The 14,210-nt window shown below is 47.5% G+C and overlaps 1 protein-coding gene across 1 annotated transcript in view; it reads right to left on the bottom strand.

Moving 5' to 3' along the window:
* The window catches only part of TSPAN32 (tetraspanin 32), an 80,649-nt gene extending 68,244 nt beyond the window's left edge, over positions 1-12,405 (bottom strand). Inside the window, exons 1-2 of the mRNA XM_019476635.2 lie at positions 12,256-12,405; positions 1,482-1,596 (exon numbers count right to left, since the gene is read on the bottom strand). Coding sequence (XP_019332180.1) covers positions 1,482-1,596; positions 12,256-12,321 — 181 coding nt within the window. The 5' untranslated portion in view covers positions 12,322-12,405. The remainder of the gene's footprint in view (positions 1-1,481; positions 1,597-12,255) is intronic.
* Between the last annotated feature and the right edge of the window lie 1,805 nt (positions 12,406-14,210).

The following is a 14,210-nucleotide window of genomic DNA, read 5'->3' as shown; positions in this document are numbered from 1 at the left end:
ATCTAAAGCAGGAAAAGAAGCCTGTCTTGGCTCACCAGCTCTCTAGTAGCAGCTCATAGCTATAGCTCCTCGTCAGGCCCCTGCTTGCCAGCCCTCTAGTGGCAAGTCACAGTTGTGTAGGTGGGAGACTGAGACAATTTTTAGCCTTAAGGTGTGGCTGCTCCAAATTCAAGCTAGCACTAACATTGATCAACATTTGAGCAGCTCAAAGAGCAATGTGTAACAAGGCCCTAATGCTGCATGTCTGAAAGGAAAGAGGCTTTAGGTATACCCCCTGAAATGTTAAACTGGAGTCTGGGAGCAGTCACCCAGCTTGCTCAGGCTCCAAAAGTAGCCACCTCAGAGTGAGAAATGGATAGGCATCATTCCAGCAGCCATAATGGATAAAGCAAGGGAGAACTGTAATGCCCAGGCTCTTCTCACTTCTACTCCTGCCTTATTTTTATCCATTTTTTCCCTCTGTGAGTTCAGAAGCTTGGATCGCTCCCTTTGCTACCTGGTCTTGTCAATGCTTGAATTCAGCAAAGACAGAAAGCAAACCTTGCTGTGAATGATCAGGGTCCCTGTGCCAGAAAAGAGGAATTTGTCTGCCTTTCTTCTCTTGCTCCATTTCTCCAGCTTCTTTTACATGGGTGTGTTCTGCCTCCTTTCCTCTATTAGACTCTTTCTTATTTGATTCCCTTCCATTTTCTCAACCTGGTGCATTAAAGCTAAACTTACAATTCACTACACATTATACAGGGAATGAAGGGTTGGGGACATACAGTTTGTGCTCTTGTTACATGACAATTACATGTTCAGTTGTGCCAGTATAAATTTGGGCAACACTGCAGGTAAGGAGATACTGAATGCAACCATCTATTCTTTAGCCTGCAGCTTGTCTGACCATCAGCAGCAGTTTATACTCATCATCTTTGTGGTAGTCAATGGGGATGGGGAAACAGCTAACAGTAACATGGAACTGAAGTTCTGCTGGAATTTGAGAACTGAATCCAGATGTAGAAGTGGAGTAGTTCCACTGTGAGTGAATCTCCTATGCACTGAATGATGCATGACTCTTACTGAATCAGGGCCTAACTCCTATCCCCACTCATTTTTAAAGCACATCACAACAATGCACTGTTGTGTGGTCCTATCAAATCTCTCTTCCTCCAGGCCCCTGCCTTCCATTCATAATCTCTCAGCCCCTTTCCTATGTTTGTGTTTCCTTATATACCAATGTTTATTTTTTCTTCATGGTTTGTCTGAAGCATGTGACATTTTGTTTGAAGTATGGTGAAGCACAACCAGCAGCATTAAAGCATCATGATTAGTGTTCCACACCATGCTACGACTATTGCTTTGATACCTTTATACTATCAGTCAGGAACTTGTTTGATGCAAAATCTCTGAATTTCCTATCACTGCACCCTAATTTTACAACGATGCAAAGATCTTGGCCCTCACAAGCCATCTGAGTTGGGATAGAAACAATTACTTACCTGCATTGTGGATGATTCTATAGGGATTAGCATTATAAGAGACACCACTGATTATGGTGAAAGGAGCCCCAAAGTGAGTGAGTGTGGTCAATATGGCAAGTGAGAATCCCAGGAGCTAAACAAAAAAACAAACAACAGAACAAGGTGAATGTACTAAAAAATGAAAAAATTAAAACCATTTACAATTAGCAAGCGCAACTACAGCAGGTCATAAGAGATACACAGCTCATTCAGATGCTCAGCTTCATAAGCAAAGGGAAACTAAAGTGATTCAAATACAGCATACACTTAAAACTCCCATGTAAAGACCACTCCATGGACACTTTGCACAGGAAAGGCCCCCAAAAGGTTATTCTTATAATGGCTGCCTATAAAAGCATGCACTCACTGCCTTCACCTCTGCAAAAAAAGAAATTTAGATCACTGGGAAAAAAAAAGGAGCTAAGCCTTTACTGTTTTGTCTAGCAACACATTCATGTTGTACCAGTTTTTGTAACGTACAGCTACCAAATTTGTTGTAGCTTCAAAAATCATCCTAGTTTGGTCTGTGCTCTCCCCTCCACTCTTTAAGTGTAGATTTGCAGTGTTTCAGAGACTGTGTTGCTATCTTTACTGAGGAAAAGGTGGTACAAAAAGAGAAATCTTACCCTGCAGCCCAAGCCTCCATTTACATGACCCCTTTTGTCCTCTAGAATTTACCATAGCTATTATTGTTTTAGCTCTGTCAGTGGTAGTGTGATGGCTCTATCACCACCTGTGTTTTAGGCACTGTGTGGTCCTATCACAAAATCATAGAGAAGGGCTGAAAGGGACCTCCAGAGGAACCTAGTTTAACCCTCTCCCTGCAGCAGGATCATCCCTATCCAAGCCATCCTATACGCTCCACAATCTAAACTCTACATAAGACTTACCGTCAATCCTTACAATGCAGAATTAACACTCTGACCTGCCACAGGTAAAGCTGGCTGCTGTGGGTCCCTTATGTCCTGCTTCTGTGAAATGCTGTCAATATATTATCAAAAGATCCTGGGTAGAAGGCTATGTCTCCCACAACAGAGGAGGGTAACCGCCCTCACCCTTCATCCATACTGATCTGGCCATGGGGTAAATCCATTCCTGACTCAAAATCTATCAGTCAGTCTGCCCGAGTGGCGGAGCAAAACCCTGTAGCCAAGAACCTCCAGCTTGAGTTCTAGCAGGAGCATTGGCACACCCTAGCATTGGAGCCCATCCTTGGCTATAGCTAGCACTCAATGCCTCCAAGGAAGGCTTAAAAACACCCTGACACACACAGCAAAAAAGGGCAGGGGGGTGGGGGGAAGGAATGGGGGCAACCAGCAAAGCCCAGAAGCATGGGAACTACCCATAGTAAAACATAGACATAGCTATGCTGATATCATCCCTGACCAGTGGCTGTCCAATTTTTTGAACACCCCCATGATTTCCCTAGGCAGTCTGTTCCACTGCCTCACAATTCTATCAGTGAATAAGTTTTTCTTGATACCTACTCTAAGCTTGCTGCGACTTCAAGCTGTTGGTCTGCATTCTCATCTACAGCAAGAGAGAAAAGGGGCTCTCTTTCTCCTTCATAGCAGCTCTTCAAGTATATGAAGACTACTATCACATGCCCTCTTAAGCACTATTTTTGCAAGCTGAACACACCTAACTCCTTCAGCCTCTCCTCACATGACCTGCCCCCCGAGCCATTCATCATCTTTACTGCCCACCTCTGGACTCTCTCTGACTTCTCCATGTCCTTTTAAAAATGTGAAGCCCAGAACTGCACAACATACTCCAGATGATGCCTAACCAGTGCCAAGTAGACAGACATTATTACCTCCTGTGTCTTGCACCTAACACTTCTGTTGATTCAGCCCTAAACTACAGTTGCCTTTTGTGCGGCTGCGTCACACTCATATTGAGTCTGTAGGCTACCAAGACCATGAACACTGTGTGCTCCCAGTGGCTGGGGGGACACTGTGAGCTCCCACAGGCAGTAGTGGCAGGAGTGTGGCGGCGGCGAGTGGGGAGCTCCTGCAGGCAGCCATGGCAGTGTTGGTAGCAAGGGGAGGTTAGGGGAGGCCAGCAGTCGGTGACCACCTGCAGATGCTGCTGGCAGTGTTGGCAGCAGCCAGCAGCAAATGGGGACCATCCACAGGTGCTGTCAGCGATGTTAGTGCAGGGGTGGGAGTGGCGAGTGGCGACTGTCTGCAGATGCCACTGGTAGCACTTTTTGAGGGGGATGCACTGCCAAGCTCAGGGGGTGCATATGCACCTGTATGCACCCCCTACACATTGCCAATGACCAACACTCCCAAGTCCTTTTCCACAGAGCTGCCATCCAGCCAGGAGTCTCCCATTTTGTCTTTGTGTTTGATTATTCCTCCTGAGGTGTAGCACCTTTCATTTGTCTGTACTGAACTTCATCCTATTGGCTGTAGACCAAAAGCTAGGACGGGGAAGATGAGGGCAGAGGAAGCCTTGGACCACTAAACCAAGCGACACCCACAAGAACAACCTAGCCTGGACCAACGATGAGCAGAATGAATACCCAGGTAAGCAACTGGGGCGCGGGCAGTACTGAGATTAGGGGGCCAGTGCACACATCTTCAGGAGGCCTCAAATGCCTCTACACAAATGCTCGTAGTATGGGGAACAAGCAGGAGGAACTTACCCTCCTGCTAGCTGACACCAAGCCAGACATAGTGGGGCTCACAGAAACGTGGTGGGACCCAATGCATGACTGGGCGGTGAATATCAAGGGCTATAGGTTGTACAGGAGGGACAGGACAGGGAGGAAAGGTGGGGGTGTGGCGCTTTACATCAAGGAGGAATACATATCCTCATCTAGTAGCACAAGGTCAGATGAGGGGCACACTGAAGTGCTCTGGGTTAGAATACAAGGGAGTCGAGGGGAAAGGGACTTAATGATGGGGGTCTACTACAGACCACCCAACCAAGGGGAAGAGCTAGACTGGGAATTCTTAAGTCAGCTCATGGAGGTAGTTAGGTCAAAATACATGGTCATCATGGGTGACCTGAACTTTCCAGACATCTGCTGGGAGGAGCAGTCAGCCAGGTCTGACTGCTCACATAGGTTCCTAGCCAAGATACAGGACCTCCATCTAACCCAGGAGGTGCATAGCCACACCAGGGGAGATGCCTTTTTGGATCTGGTGCTGGCCACAGGTAACGACCTTGTGAGGGGGCTGTGGGTGCTCGACCACCTGGGCAACAGCAATCATTGCCTGCTGGAATTCACCATCCAGTGCAAGGTGGCAAAAGCCTGCAGCAAGGCAGCAGCCCTGGACTTCAGAAGAGCGGATTTCAATGAGGTAAGAAGAATAGTTGAGGAGGTACTAAGGTCCCGGAGGGGAGGGGAGTCAGGTGTCCAAGTAGAGTGGTCGTTCCTTAAGGAGACGATCCTCCAAGCCCAAAGGGAGGTAATCCCAACAAGGATCAAAGGGGGCAAGAGGGTGCAAAAGCCCCCATGGCTCACCAAAAGCATACAGGAACGTCTCCTAGCTAAAAGGGAGGCGTATACCCAATGGAAGGGAGGGGCCATCACCAGGGAGGACTATACCTCGGTTGCTCAGGGCTGTAGGGGGGCGGTCAGGAAGGCCAAAGCAGAGATGGAACTGGGACTAGCTACCTGGATCAAGGACAACAAGAAGTCCTTTTTTAAATACATAGGGGGCAAAAAGAAGGTACCGGGTAACACGGGGGCTCTGCAAGACATGCTAGGAAATCTGATTGTCACACCAGACGACAAGGCTAACCTATTTAACGATTTCTTTGCCTCCATTTACCTGAGCAGGGATCAGATCAGTCCGTCCGCTGGGACCCCCTCAGGCCCCGGGGGAGGCGCACCCAGGCCTAGGGTCAGTGAGGATCTAGTTAGGGAACTTCTGGAGGGAACTTCTGGAGGGACTGGGCATATTTAAATCAGCTGGTCCTGATGATCTCCACCCCAGAGCGCTGAGGGAATTAGCAGAGGTCATTGCGGGACCCCTGGCACGGCTTTATGAGCACTCGTGGTGCTCTGGTGTGGTGCCAGAGGACTGGAAAAGGGCCATTGTGGTTCCCATTTTCAAACAAAGGAGGAAGGAGGACCCAGGAAACTATAGGCCCGTTAGTCTTACCTTGACCCTAGGTAAGCTTTTTGAGAGAATTATCCTGGCACATGTCCATGAGGGGCCAGCAGGGGAGGTTATGCTTAGGGGCAACCAACATGGGTTCATTAGAGGCAGGTCCTATCAGACCAACCTGGTGGCCTTCTATGACCAGGTCACAAAATCCTTAGACGCAGGGGTACCAGTGGACGTAGTCTTTCTGGACTTGAAGAAGGCCTTCAACACTGTCTCTCACCCCATTCGCATTAAAAAACTAGGGGACTGTGGCGTCGACACCTACACAGCCAAATGGGTCACTAATTGGCTGGAGGGCTGCACCCAGAGAGTGGTGGTGGATGGGTCATTTTTGACCTGGAGGGATGTAGGCAGTGGGGTCCCCCAGGGCTCGGTCCTCGGACCTGCATTGTTCAACATCTTCATCAGTAACTTGGACGAGAGGGTAAAAAAGCACCCTGTTCAAATTTGCTGATGACACCAAGATGTGGAGGGATGTTGGCACGCTACAAGGGAGGAATAGGCTGCAATTGGACCTAGACAGGTTACAGGGGTGGGCAGATGAGAACAGGATGGGTTTCAGCACTGACAAGTACAAGGTACTGCAACTTGGGGGAGGAAGAACCAGCAGCATACCGACAGGCTGGGGAACTCCCTTCTCGTCAGTGCAGAGGCAGAAAAAGATCTTGGAGTCATTATTGATGCCAAAATGAACATGGGCCGACAGTGTGGGGACACGGTCAGGAAGGCCCACTATACCTTGGCATGCATCCACAGATGCACACCGAGCAGGTCCAAGGAGGTGATCCTCCCCCTCTATGTGGCACTGGTCAGGCCGCAGTTGGAGTACTGCGTCCAGTTCTGGGCACCGCACTTCAGGAGGGATGTGGACAGCATCGAGAGGGTCCAGAGGAGGGCCATTCGCATGATCAGGGGGCAGCAGGGTAGGCCCTATGAGGAGAGGCTGAGGGACCTGAACCTGTTCAGCTTCCACAAGAGAAGGCTGAGTGGGGATCTAGTGGCCTGTTAGAAACTAGTCAGAGGGGACCAGCAGGCATTGGGGGAGTCCCTGTTCCCCCGAGCATTACCAGGAGTGACTAGAAATAACGGTCACAAGCTGGCAGAGGGTAGATTCAGACTAGACATCAAGAGGCGCTACTTCACTGTCAGGGCGACTAGGATCTGGAACCAACTTCCAAGCAAGGTGGTGCTGGCTCCTACCCTGGGGGGTCTTTAAGAGGAGGTTAGATGAACACCTTGCTGGGGTCGTTTGACCCCAGTACTTTTTCCTGCCATGGTAGGGGGTTGGACTTGACGATCTGCTCAGGTCCCTTCTGAACCGGCTGACTATGAAACTTTTCAATCTGTCAAGATCCTTCTGAATTGCACTCGCATCCTCCAATGTGTTTACAATCCTTCCTAGTTCCATGTTGTCCGCAAACTTTCTCAGTAAGCTTTCTATGCCAGCATCCAAAGAGTTAAATAAACACATTGAACAGCACTGTGCAGAGGACAGACCCTTGTGGGACTCCACTTGAAACCTTGTGCCATTCCGACATGGATCTGTTAATAATTACCCTTCACTTGCCGCTATTGAGCCTGTTACCTGTCCACTTTGTAGTTTTGTCCAGCCCACTTTTGTCCACCGTGTTTATGAGAAGGACATGTGAGACCTTGTCAAAAGCCTTGCTGAAGTCAAGATATGCTATATCCACAGCATTCCCTTCATCCACCCAAGTAGTTACTTTGTCAGAGAAGGTGATCAAGTTTATTAGACACTATTTGTTTTTCATAAATCCATGCTGCTTACTTGCACCAGCCTTTCCTTCTCCAGATACTTGCAAACGGTCTTCCTTAGGATACATTCCAGTAGCTTCCCAAGTACTTAGGTGAGGCTAACCAGTCTGTAGTTCTCTGGGTTCTCCTTCTTGCCTTTTTTTTTTAAAAGAGGGGTACTACATTGGCCCTTTTCCAGTCCTCAGGTACCTTCCCCATCTCCCATGAATTCATGAAGATTATTACCAAGGGCTCCAAGATCGTACCCTGGGTTGAAGCTCATCCAGCCCTGCTGACCTGAATTAATTCAGATCTATTAAAAGCTATCTGACTGTCTCTTGTCGTCTCATCCCTCAGCTTGCCCCCATCTTTATCCAGCTAAACCTTATTAGGTGTCTGGCTGCAGCTTAATTTTTTTGCGAAGACTGAGGCAAAGTAGTTGTTGAGTAGCTCTGCCTGCTTTGCATCTTCCATTAGGAGTTCCCCCTGGTTTGTTATCTTTCTTGGCCCTTCTTTTCAGGCTAACATACTTACAGAACTATGTTGTCCTTAACCTCTTTTACCAGGTGCAGCTTCTTTATCTTTTGCCTTCCTGATTGCCCCTGCATGCTCTTAATCCTTCTGCCAATACCCTCATAGTCACCTCTGATCTGCTCAGTGTCATGCCTGGCAGTGCTGTTGGTGCCTACAAGGACAAGCAGGAAGACAGTGTTCTGAAAGATGAATGAACTTTGGGAGACTTTGTGCTGTCTTGAATTTGGACTCCAACCACACAGTACACCTCCTGGACCCCCAAAACTGTATGACAAATTGGTGCCTCTTTCTCCTGCAGAAGGGAGTCACCAGCTACCACCACCCTTCCCTTCCTTTTTGGTGCAGTGGTCCTGGAGCCCTTGTCCTTAAGGCCTTGCATTTCCTGCTCTCTAGGCTGCTGCCTCCTCTTCCTCAGGCCCACAGATATCCATCCTATCCTCTGCCTTTTCCTCAGCAGTTCCACCACAGAGTGCTTGAAAGGTTGCCAACTTCAATCCACTGCTCTTCAATTCTGGGGACCCTCCTTCTACGAGTAGTCACAAGCTGCCATTGCTCATTGTCCTTTGGCTGCTCCAATACTAGTATCTTATCATTCTTGTCTAAGTAATCTTCCTGTTCCCTGATTCAATAAAGCATAGATACCTGTGCTTCCAACCTTTGATCTTCTCTAGGGCAGATACCAGTTTACATTTAGTGCAGCTGAAGTGCTCCTGACCCTCTGGGAGGGATGGGAATATTAGAGGTGTGCCAATACATTGGTCACATAGCGGATTGGCACTGATATAAGGAAAATTGACAGTATTGGCAATCAGCATTTTTTGGCTGATGTGGCTGATAATGTCACTGATAAATGCCCTGTGGATGTACGCAGTCACAATATAGCACACATGCAGCCAGGAGCACAGCCAGGTCTGGCTGGTAAGTCTGTTTTGAGGGGGGAGGGGGGGCAGATCAAGGCCCCAGTGGTGAGGGAGGGAGTGGGGCTGAGGCAGTGGGGTGGGTGGGACAGAGCTGTGAGCAGCTTGTCCTGGGGGGTGTGGGGGGTGACAGCTCCTGCTGCTACATATACCCCCAGGAGGGCATGTGCCCCTGGATCTGTGCATGGGATGAGGACAGGCTGCTGTTATGAACTGGGGCAGCACTGGGAGGTGGGGATGGGGGGCTACAGAGAAATTTGGGGTGGCTGCAGCCCTCTGTAGCCCCCTTCTCCCACTGTCACCACCTGCCCCCAGTGCAGCCCCAACCTCAGCCTGCAGCGGCCGCCCGCCCTTGCCCCAGGCGCACCCCTTCCCCCACAACAGATTTACCAGCCAGAAGCCGCTCTCCAAGCTACCCAGCTACATATTGGAATCAGATTGGTATTGGTCGATATGGCTCGTTAAAAACTGGCCATCAATATTGGCCTGAAAATTCTCTATCATTGCACCCCTACTGAATATAGTACATCCCACACAGGGTGCAACAGCTAACCCAGACTCCATTGTGCCTCCTTTGCACCCTGGAGAACACCTATGCTGCAAGGAAAAAAAAAGGGGGGGGGTATGGGGGGAGGGAAAGGCATGCCACAAGAACCTGCGCACCAAATGCCCACCCAAGGGCCTTTGCGTGTATCGACACAGAACAACACACCTTTGCCCTGGCTCTTTCCTTTCAATCTTTTTGGACTCAAGGCCTCCCTCACTCCCAACCCAGTTTGTGGGGCTAGGGAAGGGGTGGGGCATGGCCCAGACTCCACTGCTCACCTCTAGTGGCAGAAGAAGTTGGAGGGCAGCACAGCCAACTTGATCCATTACTCATTGTGCTGCTGGTGGCACAGCTGATGGAGGGGTCCTGGCAGCAGCAACGAGTCTCACTGCCCCACTCAAGGTCCCACCCACTAGTTCATGGAGGTGGCTCCTGCCTGTGCTGGTCTGGCCAGGCTGCAGCTTAATGTGGGCACAGAAATCTGGGGTAGAAGAGCACCCCAGCCCCACTCCACATTGCTTATGCCCCTCTCCAATGCCCCATCATCTATGCTCCCTCAAAATTTACCTGCAGGGAGCTGTGGGAGCAGCAGGGTGAGGGCAGCCTGCAGGCTGGAGCAGAGCGCAGTGCCACTGCAGGCAGCATTGCATGAGAAGGTGCACTTAAAGAGTGCCAGCTGCCCCTGAAGCTCACACAGTGCTGGGCTTAGCCAGCAGAAGCCCAGCACCTTGTAAAAAGGTAGCCTCAGGCAGCAGGGGCCTGAGCCCCCCGCTTGGAAGCAGCTGGCACCCAAATGCTGCTCTCTTCATTCCTCAGGCGCAGACCCCCTGAAACTGGCTTGCAGTCCCCTGGGAGGGCCATGGACACCCAGTTGAGAACTGCTCTAGCTTCCTCTCTGTTCACTGCCCTCAGGGTTTGCTGGGGGCTACCTTTTTAAAAGACTGCCTATCCTAGATCCACCCAGAGGAAGCCCTGTCACTCAGTTATTCCAGAAGGAAACTAAAAAGAACAAGAGAGAAAAGCAAAATACACACCACCACAGAGGGAAAAGTGGGGGGAACCAAAACCTCCCAACACACACACACACACCAGGCACTGGGCAAACACTCTAGCACCAATCAGCCAACCTATTAAAGTTATTAGCACAGGGAAAAGCCTCTTCAAGGCAGCCCCACACCCGAGCTGCTTATCCCCAGAGCCGCTGCTTTCTACCAGCTTATCTCAGAGCAGGTTTAATAGATAAGGGGTCTAGAAGTCTGGTAGCTGCCGGATGTATGCTAGTGTTCTCACCATCACTTGAGGTCACAGCTGAAATGGTGATAGCTAGAGTGGTAAAGTTTAAAATTATGGGAAAACTTGGGGTAAGCAAACTGGAAAGCAATAAGACAGGAGTTGATCCTGAAGCCCTAAGGGAGGGTCCCTTAGAGGCAGTTTTCATTAGGAATACTTCCCCTTCAAGGTTCAACAATCCTGTTCTGGGAATCATCAGAAGTTATATTTGGCACTGCAGGATAGGCTTTAAGAGATGCAATATTTCATTACTCATTAATGGGGGAAGAGCCAGTCATTTTTTTAAAAACTCAATAGTGGAGCAACAAAATATTACACTTAAGTGTAACCTGATTACTTTTTCAAGCAACAACTGATGCATTTGAAACAGATAGCTTTACAGATGAAATATCCCATAACTGTGTTCTTCCCTGGTTTCAAAATAAGGTAAATTATAGCATTTGTTTGCTCTTTAGGCTGCTTACCATTGCTCATCACTGCCTATCTGTTAATACAGTCTCAATCTGATGTCTAGCAGAACATCAACTCACTCAGCTTAAGAGAAATACCAATATAAACAAATTGTTGACATTGCCACCCTTGGTTGTATCCCAGAAAGATAAACTAAACTAAAACCTGTCCAAGCACCCCTCTGACATGAGTTGGACTGATTTTGCTTCAGTTGTTTTCAGAATCACATTCTTTCAAGGCACCATGACAGCCTCAGGCCCCCTCTGAAGGGAGAGCAACATATTGGTATTAGAGCTAGGCAATTTTTTTTGTTATTTTGACAATTTTTATTTAAATATTCAATTCAGATTTTAAAAGGTACTTCTCCATTATTTTTTTTAAATAACTTCTTTCACACCTATTTTTAGCCCGTCAGAAACTGGCTGATAATTTTTCAGTTTTTCCAATTTGGTCATATTTAAAATAAAGAAGAAACCCTCCCCCAAATTTCCATTTAATATTCATCATTAACCCCCCCTCCCACCCCATTTATCAGCTTTAACTGCAAGTGCAGTTTAACTTTTAAGAGGTCAAGACATTTTGTCATATTTATTTCTTTGACATAACTCTAATTTCTTGTTTTGCTGTATAGAAACAGAAGATCTCAAAATGCCTCTTCCATCTAATAGCCAAGTCAAATAGGTTTTTGCCAGAAAACAATACAATGATTCTGTAGCCTTATTATGATATATAAAACACACACACATCAAGAAACCATTAACATGAAATGTAGTGAAACCATTAAAAGAAAGGGTAAGAGAAGATGTCTGTCCCCATTTTAAAAGCTCCAGTATCCACCAGCAGCAATACATTTCTTACTTAAATTCACCCCCAACACTGAGACAATTGGAGCAGCATGACAGCTTGAGCAACTAAATACCTATCAGCGAGAGAAGGCAATGCTGGGAAGCAACGATAACAGCTTGGGATGCAAAGATAACTCATGCAGTTTGCTTCTTTCATTCTAAATGTTCTCTGTGCTAAAAATAAAAGGAGAGAAAGAAAACTCTTACAGCTTATTTTAAAGAAAGAATTCTAAGGCAGGTTAGTTTGCTTAGCCCAAATTCTGCTCAAATTCCCCCTCTGATTGTTACCATGACAAACAGGCTGGTCACCAGCAGCTGGCACTTGGTGGCCCTGATCTGGCATTGCTGTCCCATGTCTCTCTCTTCTCACTCGATACTGGCTGTTCCTCCCTTAAGATCTTGCTAAATTCAACGTTTCATCTTGCTGGGGCAGTTTACAACAGATGCTTGCAGCAAGGCATCTTGGGAAGTGTAGTTCCTACTTCAAACCTGATACACTGCTCCTAAAGAGCATACCCGACCTCCTCACCCAAAACAGTAAAGCCAGTTTAAAACTGAAATAAGCAAAAGAAAGAAAAATTGGAAGTAGTTTTATATCATTCTAAGGAGAGAAAGAAAGAAAGAAAGATGTTCAAGTCAAAACTGTAGAACTACTTACCAAAATGGTCCTTGAAGCTTTTGATGATATTAAAACCCAGAGCTTCAACAAATGCAGTTTTTAATAACTATTTGAACAACAGATAATCACAATAAGCCATAAGGACAATCACAAAGAGTTAACTGATCAAGGTAGTAATAAGAGTGAAATTCATTCATTTGCAGAATGATCTGAATAGGAACCATCTTTATTAACATGGGCACTCTTAATAAACCTGAGGTTCAGGAACAGACAAGTGGGAAAAGGGGATGGAACAGGGTAAAGAAAGATAATTATTTCTGGAACTGTGAGGAGTTGCAACTTAAGGACTAACTGAATCAGAGATGCATAAGCTTTCTTAAGCAACAGCTCAGTTAGTCAGTCTGTAAAGTGCAACTCTACCTTGCCTGACTTCAGACTAACGTGGCTAACTACCTCCCTTTCCTGAATAGTAAAAACAACTACAAGGAGTCAATAAGAATGAAAAGGACAAAGATATGGAAGGAAAAATATAAAGGAGAAAGAAGAAAAAACATACAGCACAGAGTCAAAGAGAAAAATGGATTGCAGAATCAAGTGCCACATACGGGAAAACAACGTGATGTTGCATCATCTTGAGTACATCGTTGTATGGTAAAATGAAAGCTTCCTTGTGGGCATGCAACTAGGAAGTTTCACAAGATGCGAATGAAATTTACCACAGCTGTGTGCGAGAGCATGATCTTTAATGAAGGAAGGAGGAAATACATGCACTAATTCTATTAGACCACACTGAGATGGATAGAGAATGGTCCAGTGTACAGGACATTAGGCTGGGACTTGGGAGTCTTGAGTGCAATTCACTCTGTTGGACAAGTCAGTTGAAGTCTGTGTAACAGGGGTCAATTCCAGGGGTGGCTATGACAGCAGTTATCATAACCCTTACCCTGCTCCAGCTCTAGGGTACCCTCCTCTTCTCACTTTCCTACCATGCCTTTCATGTAATTATTTGATAGAAGGGAGGCTGCCTACAGGTCCTAGACAAGCCCCAGGTCTTTTAGCCACCAGCAGGTCCCTTTTAGATCCTGCTGGTCTCCAGTTTGCCCTTAAACGGAGAGGGCACCCTCATCTTGACCATGCCCCTGGGCTAATTATACATGGCTTTGACCACATCTTACACCACTGCCATGCCTCGCAGAGGACACTGCACCATCATTCCCTTGTTGGGGCCTTCTCAGCATCCACCCCTTATCTCTAGCTGGGCCTGGCTTCTGGGCATCAGCTCTTATCCTGGTTATTTTAATCCTGGGCCCTGACTCCACCGTGCTCTAGGCATTGAGCTTGCTTTGGCTCTCTCTGGCACTCCACCCCTCAAAAGCAGTGCTGTGGGCTCTTTAGCCCTTTCTTGGGCTCTGGGTCCTCTGGCCCCAAGCTCTGTCCCTCTCTGGGCTCTCACTGTCCCTTCTCAGGCAATGCTGGACTCCCTGGGCCCTCTTGAGATAGGCAAATCACCAGTGTAAAATTCTAGCCCCAAAAATAAGCTCTCTGGCTACAACATAACTCAATCTACTCCAGGGATAGCAAACAATAAGAATATCCTGCTGTCTTGCAGCAAGGCTTCCCCTTA

Source organism: Alligator mississippiensis, chromosome 2 (assembly GCF_030867095.1).
Source record: "Alligator mississippiensis isolate rAllMis1 chromosome 2, rAllMis1, whole genome shotgun sequence".
NCBI lineage: Eukaryota > Metazoa > Chordata > Crocodylia > Alligatoridae > Alligator > Alligator mississippiensis.
Note: the sequence above shows the minus strand (reverse complement) of the source record. Positions and strands in the feature narration are given on the sequence as shown.